The 24,273-nt window shown below is 54.4% G+C and overlaps 1 protein-coding gene across 1 annotated transcript in view; it reads left to right on the top strand.

Annotated features, from left to right (window-relative positions):
- LOC140398890 (plexin-B1-like) overlaps window positions 1-24,273 on the top strand; it is a 124,703-nt gene that overhangs the window by 7,335 nt on the left and 93,095 nt on the right. The window contains exons 2-7 of the mRNA XM_072487843.1: window positions 961-1,119; window positions 4,013-4,161; window positions 6,881-6,981; window positions 7,060-7,277; window positions 11,849-12,027; window positions 23,957-24,023. Coding sequence (XP_072343944.1) covers window positions 982-1,119; window positions 4,013-4,161; window positions 6,881-6,981; window positions 7,060-7,277; window positions 11,849-12,027; window positions 23,957-24,023 — 852 coding nt within the window. The 5' untranslated portion in view covers window positions 961-981. The remainder of the gene's footprint in view (window positions 1-960; window positions 1,120-4,012; window positions 4,162-6,880; window positions 6,982-7,059; window positions 7,278-11,848; window positions 12,028-23,956; window positions 24,024-24,273) is intronic.

Genomic DNA, 24,273 nt, shown 5'->3' with positions numbered 1-24,273 from the left:
GGCTGAATGGGCCTCCTCCTGTTCCTGTGTAACAGGCTGGAGAGGGGCTGAATGGGCCTCCTCCTGTTCCTGTGTAACAGGCTGGAGAGGGGCTGAATGGGCTCCTGTTCCTGTGTAACAGGCTGGAGAGGAGCTGAATGGGCCTCCTCCTGTTCCTGTGTAACAGGCTGGAGAGGGGCTGAATGGGCCTCCTCCTGTTCCTGTGTAACAGGCTGGAGAGGGGCTGAATGGGCCTCCTCCTGTTCCTGTGTAACAGGCTGGAGAGGGGCTGAATGGGCCTCCTGTTCCTGTGTAACAGGCTGGAGAGGGGCTGCATGGGCCTCCTCCTGTTCCTGTGTAACAGGCTGGAGAGGGGCTGAATGGGCCTCCTCCTGTTCCTGTGTAACAGGCTGGAGAGGGACTGAATGGGCCTCCTCCTGTTCCTGTGTAACAGGCTGGAGAGGGGCTGAATGGGCCTCCTCCTGTTCCTGTGTAACAGGCTGGAGAGGGGCTGAATGGGCCTCCTCCTGTTCCTGTGTAACAGGCTGGAGAGGGGCTGAATGGGCCTCCTGTTCCTGTGTAACAGGCTGGAGAGGGGCTGCATGGGCCTCCTCCTGTTCCTGTGTAACAGGCTGGAGAGGGGCTGAATGGGCCTCCTCCTGTTCCTGTGTAACAGGCTGGAGAGGGGCTGAATGGGCTCCTCCTGTTCCTGTGTAACAGGCTGGAGAGGGACTGAATGGGCCTCCTCCTGTTCCTGTGTAACAGGCTGGAGAGGGGCTGAATGGGCCTCCTCCTGTTCCGAAGCCTGATTGAGTGGTAGTTACAGTTTTGTTTCCGCCTTGGTGTTGGAGAGTGTGGGAGAGTGGGCTGGGGGCTGTCCTGTCCTGGGCAGTTTCCAGGGCTTCACGAGTTTTTTGAAGATGTACTTGTCTAACCGCCTGCGGCTGACTTGCAAACTTTCTGCCCATTTGTGTGACTCAGGGCGAGAATCTGAACAAGGCCATGACGAAGGAGGAGGTGATTGCTCTGATTGGTGAGGAGATGTGTGACCTGAAAACACTGACTGAGCACAATCTGTACTGTGTCCCTCCAAAGGTCCAGCCACAAGCCACAGGCAGCGGAGAGCTTCCAAAATTCATTGTGAGTTCTCAAACCCAATAAACTCTACCCCATTGTCCCTCTCCTTCTCTGTCGCTCTCTCTCGCTGCCTCACTCAGTCTCTCTCTCTCTCTCTCTCTCTGTCTCTCTCTCTCTCTGTCTCTCTCTCTCTGTCTCTCTCTCTCTCTCTCTATGCCTCTCTCTCTCTGTCTCTCTATCTCAGTCGCTCTATCTCAGTCTCTCTATCTCAGTCTCTCTCTCTCTTTCAGTCTCTCTCTCTCTCTCTCTGTCTCTCTCTCTCAGTCGCTCTATCTCAGTCTCTCTCTTTCAGTCTCTCTCTCTCTCTCTGTCTCTCTCTCTCACTCTCTCCCTCTCTCTCTCAGTCGCTCTCTCTCAGTCTCTCAGTCTCTCTCTCTCTCTGTCTGTCTGTCTCTCTCTCTGTCTCACCCTCTTTCTCTGTCTCTCTCCCTCTGTCTCTGTCACTCTCTCTCTGTCTCTCTCTCTCTCTGTCTCTCTCTGTGTCTCTATCTTTGTCTCGCTCCATCTCTCTCTTTGTCTCCCTCTGCCTCCCTCTCTGCCTCCCTCTCTGTCTCTGTCTCTCTATCTCTGTCTCTCTCTCTCTCTGTCCCTCTCTGTGTCTCTCTCTCTGTCTCTCTCTGTGTCTCTATCTTTGTCTCTCTCCGTCTCTCTCTTTGTCTCTCTCTGTCTCCCTCTCTGTCTCTCCCTCTCTGTCTCTCTCTCTGTCGCTCTCTCTCAGCCTCCCTCTCTGCCTCTCTCTCACTGTTTGCCTCTCTCTCTGTCTCTCTCACTCTGTCTCTGTCTGTCTCTCTGTTTCTCTCTCTCTGTCTCTCTCTGTCACTCTCTCTCTGTTTCTCTCTCAGTCACTCTCTCTCTCTCTCTGTCTCTCTCTCTGTCTCTCTCTCACTCACTCTCTCACTCACTCTCTCCCTGCCTCTCTCTCTCTCTCTGTCTCTCTCTCTGTCTCTCTCTCTGTCTGTCTCTCTCTGTTTCTATCTCTCTGTCTCTCCCACCTCTCTCTCTCTCTCTGTCTCTCTCTCAGTCACTCTCTCTCTCTCTCTGTCTCTCTCTCACTCACTCTCTCCCTGCCTCTCTCTCAGTCACTCTCTCTCTCTCTCTGTCTCTCTCTCTCTCTCTGTCTCCTCTCTGTCTCTCTCTCTGTCTCTCTCTCTCTGTCTCTATCTCTCTGTCTGTCTCTATCTCTCTCTGTCTCTCTCTCTGTCTGTCTCTCTCTCTCTCTCTGTCTCTGTCTCTCTCTGTCTCTCTATCTCTCTCTCTGTCTGTTTCTCTATCTCTCTCTCTCTCTCTGTCTCTCTCTCTGTCTCTCTGTCTCTCTCTCTCTGTCTCTCCCTCTGTCTCTCTCTCGCTCTCTCTCGCTCTCTCTCTCTGTCTCTCCCTCTGTCTGTCTCTCTCTGTCTCTCTCTCTATCTCTCTCTCTCTCTCTGTCTCTCTCTCTGTCTCTCTGTCTCTCTCTCTCTGTCTCTCCCTCTGTCTCTCTCTCGCTCTCTCTCGCTCTCTCTCTCTGTCTCTCCCTCTGACTGTCTCTCTCTGTCTCTCTCTCTGTCTCTCTCTCTCTCTGTCCCCCCTGTTGAGATTCCCCAACCCAGCGAAAATAATCCCTCAGCGTCCACCCTATCAAACTAAACACAAGCCCCAGGCGATGACCATCTCCTACAAGAGAGGATCTAACCATCGCCCCCTTGACATTCAATGGCATTACCATCGCTGAATCCCCCACTATCAACATCCTGGGGGTTACCATTGATCAGAAACTGCACTGGACCCAGACACATTAATACTGTGGCTCCCAGGGCAGGTCAGAGGCTGGGAATCCTGCGGAAAGTAACTCACCTCCTGACTCCCCCCAAAGCCTGTCCACCATCTCCAAGGCACAAGTCAGGAGTGGGATGGAAACTCTCCACTTGCCTGGATGAGCGCAGCTCCAACACTCGAGCAGCTCGACACCATCCAGGACAAAGCAGCCCCGCTTGATCGACACCCCATCCACACACATTCACTCCCTCCCCCACCGACGCACAGAGGCAGCCGTGTGTACCGTCTACAAGATGCACTGCAGCAACTCACCAAGGCCCCTTAGGCAGCACCTCCCAAACCCACGCCCTCTACCATCTAGAAGGACAAGAGCAGCAGATACCTGGGACCCCCACCACCTGGAGGTTCCCCTCCGAGCCCCTCACCATCCCGACTGGGAAATATATCGGCCATTCCTTCACTGTCGTTGGGGCAAAATCCCGGAACACCCTCCCGAACAGCACAGTGGGTGTACCTACACCACACGGGACTGCAGCGGGTTCAACGAGGCGGCTCACCCACCGCCTTGGTGACGGGCAATAATCACTGGGACCTGGGCCAGCGACGAGCACATCCATTTTAAAAAGCACCTTCCGAATCGTAAATATTTCAATCAAATCGTCCCACATTGTTCAAAGCTGGGGGGGATATTGAGCCAATGTACTCAGCCCCTCGACCTAGGAGACCTGTGTCGTGGTATTGTAAATCACTGACTGACCACCCGGAGTCTCATTAGTATATAAGTGAATGTCAGAGTCAGGTGACCTCAGACTGGAGAGCTGGGAGAGAGGTTACTTGTGCATGTTCATACTGTTCGTCATCTGTTGTTTGGTATATGGTTGACCCACAGTTAATGTGAATAAATTGTTTATAGCTTTAGCTACAAGTGTTCTTGTAATAAATCAGGCCATCCGACAAGAACATGACAACCCCCGCCCCAGAAATTACTCTCCGCCCGGTACAGAGTTCCTGAGATAAGTTGACCAAAACTGTCGGCATTATTGCGGGTTTGGTCAGGAACATGAACATCAGTCCTCCAATCAGGTCCTTTGGCGGTGAACGCTAATGTCTCATTTGATTTTCTAATTGTTTGCTCCACCCCCAGGTGCTGATGGGGAGTCTCCGCTTTGATTTGGGAGAGGTACGTTACGACACAGAGGGACAGGCGATATTCACGCTCCACACGAAGATCGGGCTGGTGGTTGGGGCACTGCTGTTGCTGATGCTGGTGGCGATCATCATTCTCGTCTACAGGTACACTCATCGCGATCGGCGTGTCGTCACATTCCCTCCCCGCCATAACCACCACCAACTGCACAGATGTCAAGGCCTGTGCAGAACCGGGCTCCCTGTGTTAACCTCACTGTATCTAACCCCGTGCTGTCCCTGTCCTGGGAGTGTTTGATGGGGACAGTGTAGAGGGAGCTTTACTCTGTATCTAACCCCGTGCTGTACCTGTCCTGGGAGTGTTTGATGGGGACAGTGTAGAGGGAGCTTTACTCTGTATCTAACCCCGCGCTGTACCTGTCCTGGGAGTGTTTGATCAGGACAGTGTAGAGGGAGCTTTACTCTGTATCTAACCCCGTGCTGTACCTGTCCTGGGAGTGTTTGATGGGGACAGTGTAGAGGGAGCTTTACTCTGTATCTAACCCCGTGCTGTACCTGTCCTGGGAGTGTTTGATCAGGACAGTGTAGAGGGAGCTTTACTCTGTATCTAACCCCGTGCTGTACCTGTCCTGGGAGTGTTTGATGGGAACAGTGTAGAGGGAGCTTTACTCTGTATCTAACCCCGTGCTGTACCTGTCCTGGGAGTGTTTGATGGGGACAGTGTAGAGGCAGCTTTACTCTGTATCTAACCCCGTGCTGTACCTGTCCTGGGAGTGTTTGATCAGGACAGTGGAGAGGGAGCTTTACTCTGTATCTAACCCCGTGCTGTACCTGTCCTGGGAGTGTTTGATGGGGACAGTGTAGAGGGAGCTTTACTCTGTGTCTAACCCCGCGCTGTACCTGTCCTGGGAGTGTTTGATCAGGACAGTGTAGAGGGAGCTTTACTCTGTATCTAACCCCGTGCTGTACCTGCCCTGGGAGTGTTTGATGGGGACAGTGTCGAGGGAGCTTTACTCTGTATCTAACCCCGTGCTGTACCTGCCCTGGGAGTGTTTGATGGGGACAGTGTAGAGGGAGCTTTACTCTGTATCTAACCCCGTGCTGTACCTGTCCTGGGAGTGTATGATGGGGACAGTGTAGAGGGAGCTTAACTCTGTATCTAACCCCGTGCTGTACCTGTCCTGGGAGTGTTTGATGGGGACAGTGTAGAGGGAGCTTTACTCTGTATCTAACCCTGTGCTGTACCTGTCCTGGGAGTGTTTGATGGGGACAGTGTAGAGGGAGCTTTACTCTGTATCTAACCCCGTGCTGTACCTGTCCTGGGAGTGTTTGATGGGGACAGTGTAGAGGGAGCTTTACTCTGTATCTAACCCCGTGCTGTACCTGTCCTGGGAATGTTTGATGGGGACAGTGTAGAGGGAGCTTTACTCTGTATCTAACCCTGTGCTGTACCTGTCCTGGGAGTGTTTGATGGGGACAGTGTAGAGGGAGCTTTACTCTGTATCTAACCCCGTGCTGTCCCTGTCCTGGGAGTGTTTGATGGGGACAGTGTAGAGGGAGCTTTACTCTGTATCTAACCCCGTGCTGTACCTGTCCTGGGAGTGTTTGATGGGGACAGTGTAGAGGGAGCTTTACTCTGTATCTAACCCCGTGCTGTACGTGTCCTGGGAGTGTTTGATGGGGACAGTGGAGAGGGAGCTTTACTCTGTATCTAACCCCGTGCTGTACGTGTCCTGGGAGTGTTTGATGGGGACAGTGGAGAGGGAGCTTTACTCTGTATCTAACCCCGTGCTGTACCTGTCCTGGGAGTGTTTGATGGGGACAGTGTAGAGGGAGCTTTACTCTGTATCTAACCCTGTGCTGTACCTGTCCTGGGAGTGTTTGATGGGGACAGTGTAGAGGGAGCTTTACTCTGTATCTAAACCGGTGCTGTACCTGTCCTGGGAGTGTTTGATGGGGACAGTGTAGAGGGAGCTTTACTCTGTATCTAACCCCGTGCTGTACCTGTCCTGGGAGTGTTTGATGGGGACAGTGTGGAGGGAGCTTTACTCTGTATCTAACCCCGTGCTGTACCTGTCCTGGGAGTGTTTGATGGGGACAGTGTAGAGGGAGCTTTACTCTGTATCTAACCCCGTGCTGTACGTGTCCTGGGAGTGTTTGATGGGGACAGTGTAGAGGGAGCTTTACTCTGTATCTAACCCCGTGCTGTACCTGTCCTGGGAGTGTTTGATGGGGACAGTGTTGAGGGAGCTTTACTCTGTATCTAACCCCGTGCTGTACCTGTCCTGGGAGTGTTTGATGGGGACAGTGTAGAGGGAGCTTTACTCTGTATCTAACCCTGTGCTGTACCTGTCCTGGGAGTGTTTAATGGGGGCAGTGTAGAGGGAGCTTTACTCTGTATCTAACCCCGTGCTGTCCCTGTCCTGGGAGTGTTTGATGGGGACAGTGTAGAGGGAGCTTTACTCTGTATCTAACCCCGTGCTGTACCTGTCCTGGGAGTGTTTGATGGGGACAGTGTAGAGGGAGCTTTACTCTGTATCTAACCCCGTGCTGTACCTGTCCTGGGAGTGTTTGATGTGGACAGTGTCGAGGGAGCTTTACTCTGTATCTATCCCCGTGCTGTACCTGTCCTGTGAGTGTTTGATGGGGACAGTGTTGAGAGAGCTTTACTCTGTATCTAACCCCGTGCTGTACCTGTCCTGGGAGTGTTTGCTGGGGACAGTGTAGAGGGAGCTTTACTCTGTATCTAACCCCGTGCTGTACCTGTCCTGGGAGTGTTTGATGGGGACAGTGTAGAGGGAGCTTTACTCTGTATCTAACCCCGTGTTGTGAGGTGTATAAAGCTGAGATAATTATTCACCGACAGGAGAAAAAGTCAGAAAGCTGTGCGGGATTTTGAGAAGGTCCTGGTGCAGTTGGTGAATCTGGAGACCAGAGTGGGGGATCAGTGTCGGAGGGAGTTTACAGGTGAGTGATCCCTTCCATCTCTCCCTCCCGCTCCTCGCCTCCACCTCTCCTCTGCTCACTCACTCTCCCTTCTCGCAGACCTGATGACGGAGATGAATGACTTGACGGGCGATCTGGAGGGGACGAGAATCCCCTTCCTGGATTACAGCAGCTACGCGGAGAAGATCTTCTTCCCGGGACACAAGGATTCTCCCCTGCGCCAGGACCTGGGTGTCGCGGAGTCGCGTCGGCATACCGTCGATCAGGGACTGAACCAACTCAGCAACCTCCTCAACAACAAAACCTTCCTCATTCGGGTAGGTGGGAGCCCCGCTCCCTTGCGCCTCCCAGTCGGGAACCGGCCTCACCCTCGGCGAGTCCCACAGTCTCCCCACTCCCCGCGGGAGCGAGTCCCACATTCTCCCCACTCCCTGTGGGAGCGAGTCCCACATTCTCCCCACTCCCCGTGGGAGCGAGTCCCACATTCTCCCCACTCCCCGCGGGAGCGAGTCCCACATTCTCCCCACTCCCTGTGGGAGCGAGTCCCACATTCTCCCCACTCCCCGTGGGAGCGAGTCCCACATTCTCCCCACGGGAGCGAGTCCCACATTCTCCCCACTCCCCGTGGGAGCGAGTCCCACATTCTCCCCACGGGAGCGAGTCCCACATTCTCCCCACTCCCTGTGGGAGCGAGTCCCACATTCTCCCCACTCCCTGTGGGAGCGAGTCCCACATTCTCTCCACTCCCCGTGGGAGCGAGTCCCACATTCTCCCCACTCCCTGGGGGAGTGAGTCCCACATTCTCCCCACTCCCCATGGGAGCGAGTCCCACATTCTCCCCACTCCCTGTGGGAGCGAGTCCCACACTCCCCCCACTCCCTGTGGGAGCGAGTCCCACATTCTCCCCACTTCCCGTGGGGAGCGAGTCCCACATTCTCCCCACTCCCCGTGGGAGCGAGTCCCGCATTCTCCCCACTCCCTGTGGGAGCGAGTCCCACATTCTCCCCATTCCCTGTGGGAGCGAGTCCCACATTCTCCCCATTCCCTGTGGGAGCAAGTCCCACATTCTCCCCACTCCCTGTGGGAGCGAGTCTCACATTCTCCCCACTCCCTGTGGGAGCGAGTCCCACATTCTCCCCACTCCCCGTGGGAGCGAGTCCCACATTCTCCCCACACCCCGTGGGAGCAAGTCCCACATTCTCTTCACTCTCTTTCTCGAGAACAGGATCTGAAGACTGGAACTGTGCACAGTGCTCTCAGTGTGGGTGTAACCAAGGGATATGGAGACTGGAACTGTGCACAGTGCTCCCAGTATGGGTCTAACCAAGGGATATGGAGACTGGAACTGTGCACAGTGCTCTCAGTGTGGGTGTAACCAAGGGATAAGGTGACTGGAACTGTGCACAGTACTCCCAGTGTGGGTGTAACCAAGGGATATGGAGACTGGAACTGTGCACAGTGCTCCCAGTGCGGGTCTAACCGAGGTATATGGATACTGGAATTGTGCACATTGCTCCCAGTGTGGGTCTAACCGAGGGATATGGAGACTGGAACTTGGCACAGTGCTCCCAGTGTGGGTGTAACCAAGGGATATGGAGACTGGAACTGTGCACAGTGCTCCCAGTGCGGGTCTAACCAAGGGATATGGAGACTGGAACTGTGCACAGTGCTCCCAGTGTGGGTCTAACCGAGGGATATGGAGACTGGAACTGTGCACAGTGCTCCCAGTGAGGGTGTAACCAAGGGATATGGAGACTGGAACTGTGCACAGTGCTTCCAGTGTGGGTCTAACCAAGGGATATGGAGACTGGAACTGTGCACAGTGCTCCCAGTGTAGGTCTAACCGAGGGATATGGAGACTGGAACTGTGCACAGTGCTCCCAGTGTGGGGGTAACCAAGGGATATGGAGACTGGAACTGTGCACAGTGCTCCCAGTGTGGGTGTAACCAAGGGAGACTGGAACTGTGCACAGTGCTCCCAGTGTGGGTCTAACCAAGGGATATGTAGACTGGAACTGTGCACAGTGCTCCCAGTGTGGGTCTAACCGAGGGATATGGAGACTGGAACTGTGCACAGTGCTCCCAGTGTGGGTGTAACCGAGGGATATGGAGACTGGAACTGTGCACAGAGCTCCCAGTGTGGGTCTAACCGAGGGATATGGAGACTGGAACTGTGCGCAATGCTCCCAGTGTGGGGGTAACCAAGGGATATGGAGACTGGAACTGTGCACAGTGCTCCCAGTGTGGGTGTAACCAAGGGAGACTGGAACTGTGCACAGTGCTCCCAGTGTGGGTCTAACCAAGGGATATGGAGACTGGAACTGTGCACAGTGCTCCCAGGGTGGGTGTAACCAAGGGATATGGAGACTGGAACTGTGCACAGTGCTCCCAGTGTGGTTGTAACCAAGGGATATGGAGACTGGAACTGTGCACAGTGCACCCAGTGTGGGTGTAACCAAGGGATATGGAGACTGGAACTGTGCACAGTGCTTCCAGCGTGGGTCTACCCAAGGGATATGGAGACTGGAACTGTGCACAGTGCTCCAAGTGTGGGTGCAACCAAGGGATATGGAGACTGGAACTGTGCACAGTGCTCCCAGTGTGGGTGCAACCAAGGGATATGGAGACTGGAACTGTGCACAGTGCTCCAAGTGTGGGTGCAACCAAGGGATATGGAGACTGGAACTGTGCACAGTGCTCCCAGTGTGGTTCTAACCGAGGGATATGGAGACTGGAACTGTGCACAGTGCTCCCAGTGTGGGTGTAACCAAGGGAGACTGGAACTGTGCACAGTGCTCCCAGTGTGGGTCTAACTAGAGAATGGGGGGGGTTTGCAGATTGAAGAGAATCATTTGAAAGACCCAGCCGGGACGAGGAGGAGATTTAAACGCGGTGAGTGGTGATGTGGAAATTGCTGCCTGAAAGGGTGGCGGAAGCAGATTCTAAGGGAATAGAGAAAAGAGGGGACGATGAATGGTGGAAGGGGCTAAATTGTCAGGCGTGCAGACGAATGAGCGAGTTGGCGGAAGAGAATGAGATTAATTGTTAGACGAATTTAAGATCTTCAGAACATTCGCTTCTGAATATTGCGACAATTTAATGGTTAAAAGCCTGACGTTACAGTGTGTTCGACTGCTGTGGTCATGGTTTTTTTTAAAAGAAGAGATTTGTTTTGTTTTGTAAAGCTAGGGAGCATCTCCGAACCAGAAAGTGAAATTGACCAAAATAATGTGGTTTTCAGTCTGGACTAATGGACTGTGTTTTGACTGGCGAAAGTCTCTGGGGAGTTCATTGAGCTTTGCAGATTGCAGAGATGATTTGTTTTCCAGCTTGGGGGATATGAGGTCATTGCTGGGTGGAGCCAAAGAGGGTAGAGATTCCGTTTTTGGGAGAGAGCGGGAGAAGGGTTGAGTTCTGATCTGCCTGGTGCTGAGTCCACAATAATCTCACAGCAGGATGGTTAGAACAAGAGTAACAATATTTCAAGCAGAGCAGACTTGGCTGAGGACAAGGAAGAACAGGGCAGGTGAACCAGCTTGTTGGAGATATTCAGCCAGACTCTGAAGAGGTTCTAACAGAAGCCAAATCTGTTCTATAAAGCAAGTATTACTCAATGCCATGCTGATTTTCAGATATGATGTAGAGATACCGGTGATGGACTGGGGTGAGCACAGTAGGAAGTCTGACAACACCAGGTTAAAGTCCAACAGGTTTGTTTCAAATCACTAGCTTTCGGAGCACTGCTCCTTCCTCAGGAGAATGAAGAGGTGGGTCCCAAAAGCACATATATAGACAAAGTCAATGAAGGAAGACGATACTTTGAATGTGAGTCTTTGCAGGTAATTAAGTCTTTACAGGTCCAGACTGAGCAACTGGAGATAGGGGTAACCCCAGGTTAAAGAGGTGGGAATTGTCTCAAGCCAGGAGTTGGTAGGATTTCGCAAACCCAGGCCAGATGGTGGGGGGGTGAATGTAATGCGACATGAATCCAAGGTCCTGGTTGAGGCCGCACTGTGTGTGCGGAACTCGGCTACAAGTTTCTGCTCGGCGATTCTGCGTTGTCGCGCGTCCTGAAGGCCGCCTTGGAGAACGCTTACCCGGAGAGCAGAGGCTGAATGCCCTTGACTGCTGAAGTGTTCCTCGACTGGAAGGGAACATTCCTGCCTGGCGATTGTCGCGCGATGTCCGTTCATCCGTTGTCGCAGTCTCTGCATGGTCTCAACCTTGGATTCATGTTGCATTACATTCACCCCCCACCATCTGGCCTGGGCTTGCGAAATCCTACCAACTGTCCTGGCTTGAGACAATTCACACCTCTTTAACCTGGGGTTACCCCTCTCTCTGGATCTGTGAAGAATTAATTACCTGCAAATGCTCGCATTCCAAGTATCGTCTTCCATCATTGACTTTGTCTATACATGTGTTTGTGGACCCCACCTCTTCATTCACCTGAGGAAGGAGCAGCGCTCCGAAAGCTAGTGATTCGAAACAAACCTGTTGGACTTTAACCTGGTGTTGTCCGACTTCTTCCGATTTTCAGATAGATTGAGAACTGTCTGTTGATTTTCTTGTTGTTTACTAGGTCATTGTACAGTAGTGTTTATGGGGTAATTGTAATCTGTTCCTTTCGGGTGAAGTTAAAGACGTCATCATTGGAGTAATAAAGTTTTGTTGTAAAAATACCAAAATCCCTATTTTTTCATGTAAATCACTCCTGGAGCAGTCTTAAACTAAGCTAACATTTTGGGTTTGGGTGTGACAGCCCAGCCATTGTTGGGTCTGCTCTGGGATGGGAAGAGTTGGATTGGTCCAGCACAGCGCTGGAGGCGGGGCAGTCTCTCGCTCTGTAACAGCATTTCCTCCCTGTCAACTTCACTCCACCTCACAGCTTGTCCAGACCCTGGAAGATCAGCAATCATTCAGCGCTCGGGACCGAGGTTACGTCGCATCCTTCCTGACTGTAGCACTCCACGGCAAGTTAGAGTACCTCACCGACATCATGAAAACCCTCCTGTCCACATTAATCGATCAATACGTGGCGAAGAATCCCAAACTCATGCTGCGCAGGTAAGGCCGAGCTTTACTCTGTATCTAACCCCGTGCTGTACCTGTCCTGGGAGTGTTTGATGGGGACAGTGTAGAGAGAGCTTTACTCTGTATCTAACCCCGTGCTGTACCTGTCCTGGGAGTGTTTGATGGGGACAGTGTAGAGGGAGCTTTACTCTGTACCTAACCCCGTGCTGTACCTGTCCTGGGAGTGTTTGATGGGGACAGTGTAGAGGGAGCATTACTCTGTATCTAACCCCGTGCTGTACCTGTCCTGGAAGTGTTTGATGGGGACAGTGTAGAGGGAGCTTTACTCTGTATCTAACCCCGTGCTGTACCTGTCCTGGGAGTGTTTGATGGGGACAGTGTAGAGGGAGCTTTACTCTGTATCTAACCCCGTGCTGTACCTGTCCTGGGAGTGTTTGATGGGGACAGTGTAGAGGGAGCTTTACTCTGTATCTAACCCCGTGTTGTACCTGTCCTGGGAGTGTTTGATGGGGACAGTGTAGAGGGAGCATTACTCTGTATCTAACCCCGTGCTGTACCTGTCCTGGGAGTGTTTGATGGGGACAGTGTAGAGGGAGCTTTACTCTGTATCTAACCCCGTGCTGTACCTGTCCTGGGAGTGTTTGATGGGGACAGTGTAGAGGGAGCTTTACTCTGTATCTAACCCCGTGTTGTACCTGTCCTGGGAGTGTTTGATGGGGACAGTGTAGAGGGAGCTTTACTCTGTATCTAACCCCGTGCTGTACCTGTCCTGGGAGTGTTTGATGGGGACTGTGTAGAGGGAGCTTTACTCTGTATCTAACCCCGTGCTGTACCTGTCCTCGGTGTGTTTGATGGGGACAGTGTAGAGGGAGCTTTACTCTGTATCTAACCCCGTGCTGTACCAGTCCTGGGAGTGTTTGATGGGGACAGTGTAGAGGGAGCTTTACTCTGTATCTAACCCCGTGCTGTACCTGTCCTGGGAGTGTTTGATGGGGACAGTGTAGAGGGAGCTTTACTCTGTATCTAACCCTGTGCTGAACCTGTCCTGGGAGTGTTTGATGGGGACAGTGTAGAGGGAGCTTTACTCTGTATCTAACCCCGTGCTGTACCTGTCCTGGGAGTGTTTGATGGGGACAGTGTAGAGGGAGTTTTACTCTGTATCTAACCCCGTGCTGTACCTGTCCTGGGAGTGTTTGATGGGGACAGTGTAGAGGGAGCTTTACTCTGTATCTAACCCCGTGCTGTACCAGTCCTGGGAGTGTTTGATGGGGACAGTGTAGAGGGAGCTTTACTCTGTATCTAACCCCGTGCTGTACCTGTCCTGGGAGTGTTTGATGGGGACAGTGTAGAGGGAGCTTTACTCTATATCTAACCCTGTGCTGAACCTGTCCTGGGAGTGTTTGATGGGGACAGTGTAGAGGGAGCTTTACTCTGTATCTAACCCCGTGCTGTACCTGTTCTGGGAGTGTTTGATGGGGACAAGGTAGAGGGAGCTTTACTCTGTATCTAACCCCGTGCTGTACCTGTCCCGGGAGTGTTTGATGGGGACAGTGTAGAGGGAGCTTTACTCTGTATCTAACCCCGTGCTGTACCTGTGTGGTAGTATGTATTGGGGGTCATGTGGGACTGGAAGCCCTAATGTCATTGGCTGACAGATCCCGGGTCCTGGTTGGCCGTTGACCTCATACTCCGCCCTGAAGGCGAAGTATAAGAAGCCGGTGCCTTCCCCCGCATGCCAGTTTACTATCGGGCTGCTGGGGAACAGACACGCTTAATAAAGCCTCATCGACTTCACTCTGTTTGTCTCACGGAGTCTTTGTGCGCCACAATTTATTAAGCGTGCCTAAAAAGGACTATGGAGCTCAGGATCATTCCAGAATGCCTGAGGATCAGCCCCCACGCAGTGAATGCAGCAGCAGCCTTCAAACACTGGCAGACTTGCTTTGAGGCCTACATCACATCGACCACAGGCCGAGTCTCAGATGAACAAAAACTGCAGGTCCTGCACTCGAGGGTGAGCACGGAGATTTTCACCCTCATTGAAGACACCCGCGATTTCCAGACGGCGTTCGCAGCACTGAGAAGTCTCTACGTTCGCCCAGTTAACCAAATCTACGCTCGCTACCAGCTCGCGACGAGACGGCAAGCTCCCGGAGAATCGATGGACGAGTTCTACGCCGCGCTGCTGATTTTGGGAAGAGCCTGCAGCTGCCCGTCGGTGAATGCAAACGAACACACGGACATGTTAATGCGCGATGCTTTTGTTGCAGGTATACAATCCTCCCAAATCCGCCAAAGACTTCTAGAAAAAGAGTCACTAGGACTCTCAGAGGCACGGGCCCTGGCAGCCTCGCTGGACGTAGCCGCGCGTAATACCCGCGCCTACGGCCCCGACCGCGCGGCAGGCCATTGGGCCCCGTACGTACCCGCCGCGGCAAACCCCCTACCCCCCCCCCCCGGACACCCCACAGGCTTGCGCAGTCCAAACGTCGAGTCGCACCGGGGGCGCCCGCTGTTATTTCTGCGGCCAGGCGAAGCACCCCCGACAACGCTGTCCGGCCCGCGCAGCCATCTGCAAAAGCTGCGGGAAAAAGGGCCACTATGCGGTGGTGTGCCGGTCCCGCGTGGTCGCCGCCGTCCCGGGAGAACAGGGAGCCCTACAGGCAGTCTATGCCTCCCAACCCCCCCAGCACGCCATGTGCGACCCCCAGGCGCCGCCATTTTGGGTCCCGCGGCCCACGCCTGACCCGCCAGCGCCGCCGACCTGGGCCCTCGCCCCCGTCCCGCGCCCCACGCCTGACCCGCCGACCTGGGCCCTCGCCCCCGTCCCGCGCCCCACGCCTGACCCGCCGACCTGGGCCCTCGCCCCCGTCCCGCGCCCCACGCCTGACCCGCCGACCTGGGCCCTCGCCCCCGTCCCGCGCCCCACGCCTGACCCGCCGACCTGGGCCCTCGCCCCCGTCCCGCGGCCCACGCCTGACCCGCCGGAGCCGCCGACCTGGGCCCTCGCCCCCGTCCCGCGCCCCATGCCTGACCCGCCGACCTGGGCCCTCGCCCCCGTCCCGCGCCCCACGCCTGACCCGCCGGAGCCGCCGACCTGGGCCCTCGCCCCCGTCCCGCGCCCCACGCCTGACCCGCCGGAGCCGCCGACCTGGGCCCTCACCCCCGTCCCGCGCCCCACGCCTGACCCGCCGGCAATACAACTCACCTGGACCCCGACCTCCGTCCCCGGCGAGGGACCTCCTCACTGTCCCAGCGCTCGCACTACTGACCTGCCGGTCCCCAGCGAGGGAGCTCCGCGCGGTCCTAGCGCCCGCGGCCCTGGCGCTCGCACCAAAGGAACTCCGCGCGGTCCTAGCGCCCGCGGCCCGGGAACTCCGCGCGGTCCTAGCGCCCCCCAGACCCCCCAGCACTCAATGTGCGACCCGCAGACGCCGCCATTTTGGGTCCCAACCACCACGAGGGGAGGAGGGGCCCCGCCATCTTGGACCGCCCCCGACCTGTACGACGCATGGGGGCGGCCATTTTGTCCACCCCCGACGCCATCTTGTGACCCCTCATCTACGGGCGAGGTATGGGGGCGGCCATTTTATCCATCCCCGACGTCCTCTTGGACGGCAACAACGGACCCCACCCCACTACTACAACCACGGCTCGCTTCGGTTACGCTCGATCAGGCTCGGCCCCGGACTCTCCAGACGACGACGACAACGGTCCTAATTAACGGCCACGAGACGCCATGCCTAGTCGACTCCGGGAGCACGGAAAGTTTTATACATCCCGACACGGTAAGACGCTGTTCCTTAACTACCTACCCCAGCGCACAAAAGATTTGCCTAGCCGCAGGATCCCACTCCGTACAGATCCAGGGATTCTGCATAGTTACCCTAACGGTACAGGGGAGGGAATTCAAAAACTACAAACTTAACGTCCTTCCCCAACTCTGTGCCCCCACCTTGCTGGGCTTAGATTTTCAATGTAACCTACAGAGCCTTACGTTTAAATTCGGCGGCCCCATACCCCCACTCACTATCTGCGGCCTCGCCACCCTCAAGGTGCAACCCCCGTCCTTGTTTGCGAACCTCACCCCGGATTGCAAACCCGTCGCCACTAGGAGCAGACGGTACAGCGCCCAGGACCGGACCTTCATTCGCTCCGAAGTCCAGCGGCTACTAAAGGAGGGCATAATCCAGGCCAGCAATAGTCCCTGGAGAGCGCAGGTGGTAGTAGTGAAGACAGGGGAGAAACAAAGGATGGTCATTGACTATAGCCAGACCATCAACAGGTACACACAACTAGACGCGTACCCTCTCCCCCGCATATCCGACATGGTCAATCGGATTGCCCAGTATAAAGTCTTCTCCACCGTGGACCTCAAGTCCGCCTACCATCAGCTCCCCATCCGCCCAAGTGACCGCAAGTACACAGCCTTCGAGGCAGACGGGCGATTATACCACTTCCTAAGGGTCCCTTTTGGCGTCACAAACGGCGTCTCGGTCTTCCAACGGGAAATGGACCGAATGGTTGATCAACATGGGTTACGGGCCACGTTCCCGTACCTCGACAATGTAACCATCTGCGGCCACGATCAGCAGGACCACGACGCCAACCTCCAAAAATTCCTCCAGACTGCCAAAGCCTTGAACCTCACGTACAATGAGGACAAGTGCGTTTTTAGCACCGATCGGCTAGCCATTCTGGGCTACATAGTGCGCAATGGGATAATAGGCCCCGACCCCGAACGTATGCGCGCACTCATGGAATTTCCCCTCCCGCACTGCCCAAAAGCCCTGAAACGCTGCCTGGGGTTCTTTTCATACTACGCCCAGTGGGTCCCCCAGTACGCAGACAAGGCCCGCCCCCTAATACAGACCACGGCTTTCCCGCTGTCGACAGAGGCTTGCCAGGCTTTCAGCCGCATCAAAGCGGACATCGCAAAGGCCACGATGCGCGCCATCGACGAGTCCCTCCCCTTCCAGGTCGAGAGCGACGCCTCTGACGTAGCTCTCGCGGCTACCCTTAACCAAGCGGGCAGACCCGTGGCCTTTTTCTCCCGAACCCTCCACGCCTCAGAAATCCGCCACTCCTCAGTGGAAAAGGAAGCCCAAGCCATAGTGGAGGCTGTGCGACATTGGAGGCATTACCTGGCCGGCAGGAGATTCACTCTCCTCACTGACCAACGGTCGGTTGCCTTCATGTTCGATAATGCACAGCGGGGCAAGATCAAGAACGACAAGATCTTGCGGTGGAGGATCGAACTCTCCACCTTCAACTATGAGATCTTGTACCGGCCCGGAAAGCTGAACGAGCCGTCTGATGCCCTATCCCGCGGGACATGTGCCAACGCACAAATTGACCGCCTCCAAGCCCTCCACGAGGACCTCTGCCACCCGGGGGTCACTCGGTTTTACCACTTCATCAAGTCCCGCAATCTCCCCTACTCCTTAGAGGAGGTCCGTACAGTCACAAGAGACTGCCACATCTGCGCAGAATGCAAACCGCATTTTTTCAGGCCAGATGGAGCGCACCTGATTAAGGCTTCCCGTCCCTTTGAACGCCTCAGTCTCGATTTCAAAGGGCCCCTCCCCTCCACCGACCGCAACGCGTATTTCCTTAATGTAGTGGACGAATACTCCCGCTTCCCTTTTGCCATTCCCTGCTCCGACATGACCGCGGCCACAGTCATTAAAGCCCTGAACAGCATATTCACACTGTTCGGTTACCCCGCATACGTCCACAGCGACAGGGGGTCCTCTTTCATGAGTGACGAGCTGCGCCAGTTCCTGCTCAGCAAGGGTATAGCTTCAAGCAGGACGACCAGCTACAACCCCCGGGGGAACGGGCAAGTAGAAAGGGAGAATGGCACGGTCTGGAAGGCCGTCCTACTGGCCCTACGGTCCAGGGACCTCCCAGTTTCACGGTGGCATGAGGTCCTCCCGGACGCTCTCCATTCCATCCGGTCGTTATTATGTACGAGCACTAATCAAACGCCGCACGAGCGTCTCCTTGTCTTCCCTAGGAGGTCCTCCTCTGGAACGTCGCTGCCGACCTGGCTGGCGGCCCCAGGACCCATCCTGCTCCGAAAGCACGTGCGGGCACATAAGGCGGACCCGTTGGTCGAAAGGGTTCACCTCCTCCACGCAAACCCCCAGTACGCCTACGTGGAGTACCCCGACGGCCGACAGGACACGGTCTCCCTGCGGGATCTGGCGCCCGCCGGCACCACGCACACCCCCCCGGCACCATCAACCCAACCGCCCCCCTTCCTGCCACCGCCGCACCCCGCGACCGCCCCCTTCCCAGGAGGATCAGTCGCCCTCCCCTTTGCACCGACAGCTAAAACCGTGCGGTTCCCGGAGGCGACAACGCTGGTGCAAGCATTACCACCACCGCCGGGGCCGAGGCGATCGACACGGACGACCAGACCGCCCGACCGACTCGTGGCGTCGATGTAAAACAAAGATGGACTGTCCAATGAACATTTTGTTTTCCTATATCCTCTGTACATAGTTGTAACAGGACGATACTGTCCAATACGGTCCTACCATGTAACTGTTCTCTCCTCCCAGGACCAGTACTGTAAACCCTTACCACCATACGAAGCATCACCCCGCCGGGTTCATTTTTGACAAGGGGTGAATGTGGTAGTATGTATTGGGGGTCATGTGGGACTGGAAGCCCTAATGTCATTGGCTGACAGATCCCGGGTCCTGGTTGGCCGTTGACCTCATACTCCGCCCTGAAGGCGAAGTATAAGAAGCCGGTGCCTTCCCCCGCATGCCAGTTTACTATCGGGCTGCTGGGGAACAGACACGCTTAATAAAGCCTCATCGACTTCACTCTGTTTGTCTCACGGAGTCTTTGTGCGCCACAACCTGTCCTGGGAGTGTTTGATGGGGACAGTGTAGAGGGAGCTTTACTCTGTATCTAACCCCGTGCTGTACCTGTCCTGGGAGTGTTTGATGGGGACAGTGTAGAGGGAGCTTTACTCTGTATCTAACCCCGTGTTGTACCTGTCCTGGGAGTGTTTGATGGGGACAGTGTAGAGAGAGCTTTACTCTGTATCTAACCCCGTGCTGTACCTGTCCTGGGAGTGTTTGATGGAGACAGTGTAGAGGGAGCTTTACTCTGTATCTAACCCCGTGCTGTACCTGTCCTGGGAGTGTTTGATGGGGACAGTGTAGAGGGAGCTTTACTCTGTATCTAACCCCGTGCTGTACCAGTCCTGGGAGTGTTTGATGGGGACAGTGTAGAGGGAGCTTTACTCTGTATCTAACCCCGTGCTGTACCTGTCCTGGGAGTGTTTGATGGGGACAGTGTAGAGGGAGCTTTACTCTGTATCTAACCCTGTGCTGAACCTGTCCTGGGAGTGTTTGATGGGGACAGTGTAGAGGGAGCTTTACTCTGTATCTAACCCCGTGCTGTACCTGTCCTGGGAGTGTTTGATGGGGACAGTGTAGAGGGAGTTTTACTCTGTATCTAACCCCGTGCTGTACCTGTCCTGGGAGTGTTTGATGGGGACAGTGTAGAGGGAGCTTTACTCTGTATCTAACCCCGTGCTGTACCAGTCCTGGGAGTGTTTGATGGGGACAGTGTAGAGGGAGCTTTACTCTGTATCTAACCCCGTGCTGTACCTGTCCTGGGAGTGTTTGATGGGGACAGTGTAGAGGGAGCTTTACTCTATATCTAACCCTGTGCTGAACCTGTCCTGGGAGTGTTTGATGGGGACAGTGGAGAGGGAGCTTTACTCTGTATCTAACCCCGTGCTGTACCTGTTCTGGGAGTGTTTGATGGGGACAAGGTAGAGGGAGCTTTACTCTGTATCTAACCCCGTGCTGTACCTGTCCCGGGAGTGTTTGATGGGGACAGTGTAGAGGGAGCTTTACTCTGTATCTAACCCCGTGCTGTACCTGTCCTGGGAGTGTTTGATGGGGACAGTGTAGAGGGAGCTTTACTCTGTATCTAACCCCGTGCTGTACCTGTCCTGCGAGTGTTTGATGGGGACAGTGTAGAGGGAGCTTTACTCTGTATCTAACCCCGTGTTGTACCTGTCCTGGGAGTGTTTGATGGGGACAGTGTAGAGGGAGCTTTACACTGTATCTAACCCCGTGCTGTACCTGTCCTGGGAGTGTTTGATGGGGACAGTGTAGAGGGAGCTTTACTCTGTATCTAACCCCGTGCTGTACCTGTCCTGGGAGTGTTTGCTGGGGACAGTGTAGAGGGAGCTTTACTCTGTATCTAACCCCGTGCTGTACCTGTCCTGGGAGTGTTTGATGGGGACAGTGTAGAGGGAGCTTTACTCTGTATCTAACCCCGTGCTGTACCTGTCCTGGGAGTGTTTGATGGGGACAGTGTAGAGGGAGCTTTACTCTGTATCTAACCACGTGCTGTACCTGTCCTGGGAGTGTTTGATGGGGACAGTGTAGAGGGAGCTTTAGTCTGTATCTAACCCCGTGCTGTACCTGTCCTGGGAGTGTTTGATGGGGACAGTGTAGAGGGAGCTTTACTCTGTATCTAACCCCGTGCTGTACCTGTCCTGGGAGTGTTTGATGGGGACAGTGTAGAGGGAGCTTTACTCTGTATCTAACCCCGTGCTGTACCTGTCCTGGGAGTGTTTGATGGGGGCAGTGCAGAGGGAGCTTTACTCTGTATCTAACCCCGTGCTGTACCTGTCCTGGGAGTGTTTGATGGGGACAGTGTAGAGTGAGCTTAATTCTGTATCTAACCCCGTGCTGTACCTGTCCTGGGAGTGTTTGATGGGGACAGTGTCGAGGGAGCTTTACTCTGTATCTAAGCCCGTGCTGTACCTGTCCTGGGAGTGTTTGATGGGGACAGTGTAGAGGGAGCTTTACTCTGTATCTAACCCCGTGCTGTACCTGTCCTGGGAGTGTTTGATGGGGACAGTGTAGAGGGAGCTTTACTCTGTATCTAACCCCGTGCTGTACCTGTCCTGGGAGTGTTTGATGGGGACAGTGTAGAGGGAGCTTTACTCTGTATCTAACCCCGTGCTGTACCTGTCCTGGGAGTGTTTGATGGGGACAGTGTCGAGGGAGCTTTACTCTGTATCTAAGCCCGTGCTGTACCTGTCCTGGGAGTGTTTGATGGGGACAGTGTAGAGGGAGCTTTACTCTGTATCTAACCCCGTGCTGTACCTGTCCTGGGAGTGTTTGATGGGGACAGTGTAGAGGGAGCTTTACTCTGTATCTAACCCCGTGCTGTACCTGTCCTGGGAGTGTTTGATGGGGACAGTGTAGAGAGAGCTTTCTTCTGTATCTAACCCCATGCTGTACCTGTCCTGCGAGTGTTTGATGGGGACAGTGTAGAAGGAGCTTTACTCTGTATCTAACCCCGTGCTGTACCTGTCCTGGGAGTGTTTGATGGGGACAGTGTAGAGGGAGCTTTACTCTGTATCTAACCCCGTGCTGTACCAGTCCTGGGAGTGTTTGATGGGGACAGTGTGGAGGGGGCTTTACTCTGTATCTAACCCCATGCTGTACCTGTCCTGGGAGTGTTTGATGGGGACAGTGTAGAGGGAGCTTTACTCTGTATCTAACCCCGTGCTGTACCTGTCCTGGGAGTGTTTGATGGGGACAGTGTAGAGGGAGCTTTACTCTGTATCTAACCCCGTGCTGTACCTGTCCTGGGAGTGTTTGATGGGGACAGTGTAGAGAGAGCTTTCTTCTGTATCTAACCCCATGCTGTACCTGTCCTGCGAGTGTTTGATGGGGACAGTGTAGAAGGAGCTTTACTCTGTATCTAACCCCGTGCTGTACCTGTCCTGGGAGTGTTTGATGGGGACAGTGTAGAGGGAGCTTTACTCTGTATCTAGCCCCGTGCTGTACCTGTCCTGGGAGTGTTTGATGGGGATAGTGTAGAGGGAGCTTTACTCTGTATCTAACCCCGTGCTGTACCTGTCCTGGGAGTGTTTGATGGGGACAGTGTCGAGGGAGCTTTACTCTGTATCTAAGCCCGTGCTGTACCTGTCCTGGGAGTGTTTGATGGGGACAGTGTAGAGGGAGCTTTACTCTGTATCTAACCCCGTGCTGTACCTGTCCTGGGAGTGTTTGATGGGGACAGTGTAGAGGGAGCTTTACTCTGTATCTAACCCCGTGCTGTACCTGTCCTGGGAGTGTTTGATGGGGACAGTGTAGAGGGAGCTTTACTCTGTATCTAACCCCGTGCTGTACCTGTCCTGGGAGTGTTTGATGGGGACAGTGTCGAGGGAGCTTTACTCTGTATCTAAGCCCGTGCTGTACCTGTCCTGGGAGTGTTTGATGGGGACAGTGTAGAGGGAGCTTTACTCTGTATCTAACCCCGTGCTGTACCTGTCCTGGGAGTGTTTGATGGGGACAGTGTAGAGGGAGCTTTACTCTGTATCTAACCCCGTGCTGTACCTGTCCTGGGAGTGTTTGATGGGGACAGTGTAGAGAGAGCTTTCTTCTGTATCTAACCCCATGCTGTACCTGTCCTGCGAGTGTTTGATGGGGACAGTGTAGAAGGAGCTTTACTCTGTATCTAACCCCGTGCTGTACCTGTCCTGGGAGTGTTTGATGGGGACAGTGTAGAGGGAGCTTTACTCTGTATCTAACCCCGTGCTGTACCAGTCCTGGGAGTGTTTGATGGGGACAGTGTGGAGGGGGCTTTACTCTGTATCTAACCCCATGCTGTACCTGTCCTGGGAGTGTTTGATGGGGACAGTGTAGAGGGAGCTTTACTCTGTATCTAACCCCGTGCTGTACCTGTCCTGGGAGTGTTTGATGGGGACAGTGTAGAGGGAGCTTTACTCTGTATCTAACCCCGTGCTGTACCTGTCCTGGGAGTGTTTGATGGGGACAGTGTAGAGAGAGCTTTCTTCTGTATCTAACCCCATGCTGTACCTGTCCTGCGAGTGTTTGATGGGGACAGTGTAGAAGGAGCTTTACTCTGTATCTAACCCCGTGCTGTACCTGTCCTGGGAGTGTTTGATGGGGACAGTGTGGAGGGAGCTTTACTCTGTTTTGTGAGGGCGACGAAGAATCTTGCATGAGTTTTAAGGATACAAAGTAATAACATTTATTTACAAAAACATATATATATATATAGATATAACAGCAGCAACCTCCCTTGTTGCACACTCCTTCCTGCTGGTTCCAAACTGGCCAGCTTTATTTATACATGGAGTTTACTAATGGTTTCTCCGCCCCCCTCATTGGGGAAGTGTAGCGCAACAATTCCTCACTCAATTCGAGAAGAGATGAAATCAATCGAGGCTTTATTAAGCAAGACTTGTTCCCCAGCAGCTCAGTTACAGAATGCGGCTGCTGGGAGAACTCGAGCTCTTATACTCCGCCTTCTGGGCGGAGCCTGCAGGCGGCAGATCCAACCAGGACCCGGGACCTGTCAGCCAATAGCCTCTCGGCTTCACAGGTACCGTACTACCCCTAATACATACCACCACAGGAAGCTCATACTCCCACAGGATTGTGGGATTGCCATTAGTCCCCAGCCAATGGTAAGCAGGCAGGTTATAACATCCCTCCCCCCCCCAAAGTCCAAGGAATCCACCGAAGACCCCGGCGAAGGAGGGCGTCGGACCCGTTTTGCCACAGGCCGGACACCATTTGCACGCGGCGCTGGATCAGGCGGCGTGTAACGAGACGGAGACCGGCGCTTCCGGGACGAACGGCGCAACGGTTGTACATCCATGGCCTGTGGACCCGAGGATTCCCCCTCTGATGCATCCTGTGTCTCCATCTCGGAGTCAGAGTCTGCTGCCTCCGTCATGTCAGCGTCTCTATCTCCATTCGGTTCTGTAACAACCTGCGCAGGCTTCGAGTGAGGCACCAGTGGAAGATTGTGTGGACTACCTTCCCTTGTCTCTGGTCTCTGCGGCTGTAGAAATGAGCTCCGGGTGCTGTCTCTGTGTTTGGTGGGGGACAGTGTGTTGGTTTGGTTTATAATCAGATTTTGTTGTGTTTCCCAGGACAGAGACAGTGGTGGAGAAGTTGCTGACTAACTGGATATCGCTCAGTCTCTACAGCTTCCTCAGGGTAGGTGAGATATTGTCGTTTCGATGTTTGTGTCTCAGCTGGAATGTGCGAGGAACTATCAGGATGATAGTGATTCGGAGAGAGAGAGACAAAGGGAGAGAGAGACATTTACTGTGTGTGTATGAGACGGACTGTGACTGTCATAGATTATCATAGAATTTACAGTGCAGAAGGAGGCCATTCGGCCCATCGAGGCTGCACCGGCTCTTGGAAAGAGCACCCTACCCAAGGTCCACACCTCCACCCTATC

The sequence above is a fragment of the Scyliorhinus torazame genome, chromosome 22 (genome assembly GCF_047496885.1).
Source record: "Scyliorhinus torazame isolate Kashiwa2021f chromosome 22, sScyTor2.1, whole genome shotgun sequence".
Lineage (NCBI taxonomy): Eukaryota > Metazoa > Chordata > Chondrichthyes > Carcharhiniformes > Scyliorhinidae > Scyliorhinus > Scyliorhinus torazame.
The sequence above is the reverse complement of the archived record's forward strand: the minus strand, read 5'-3'. Positions and strand labels throughout refer to the sequence as shown.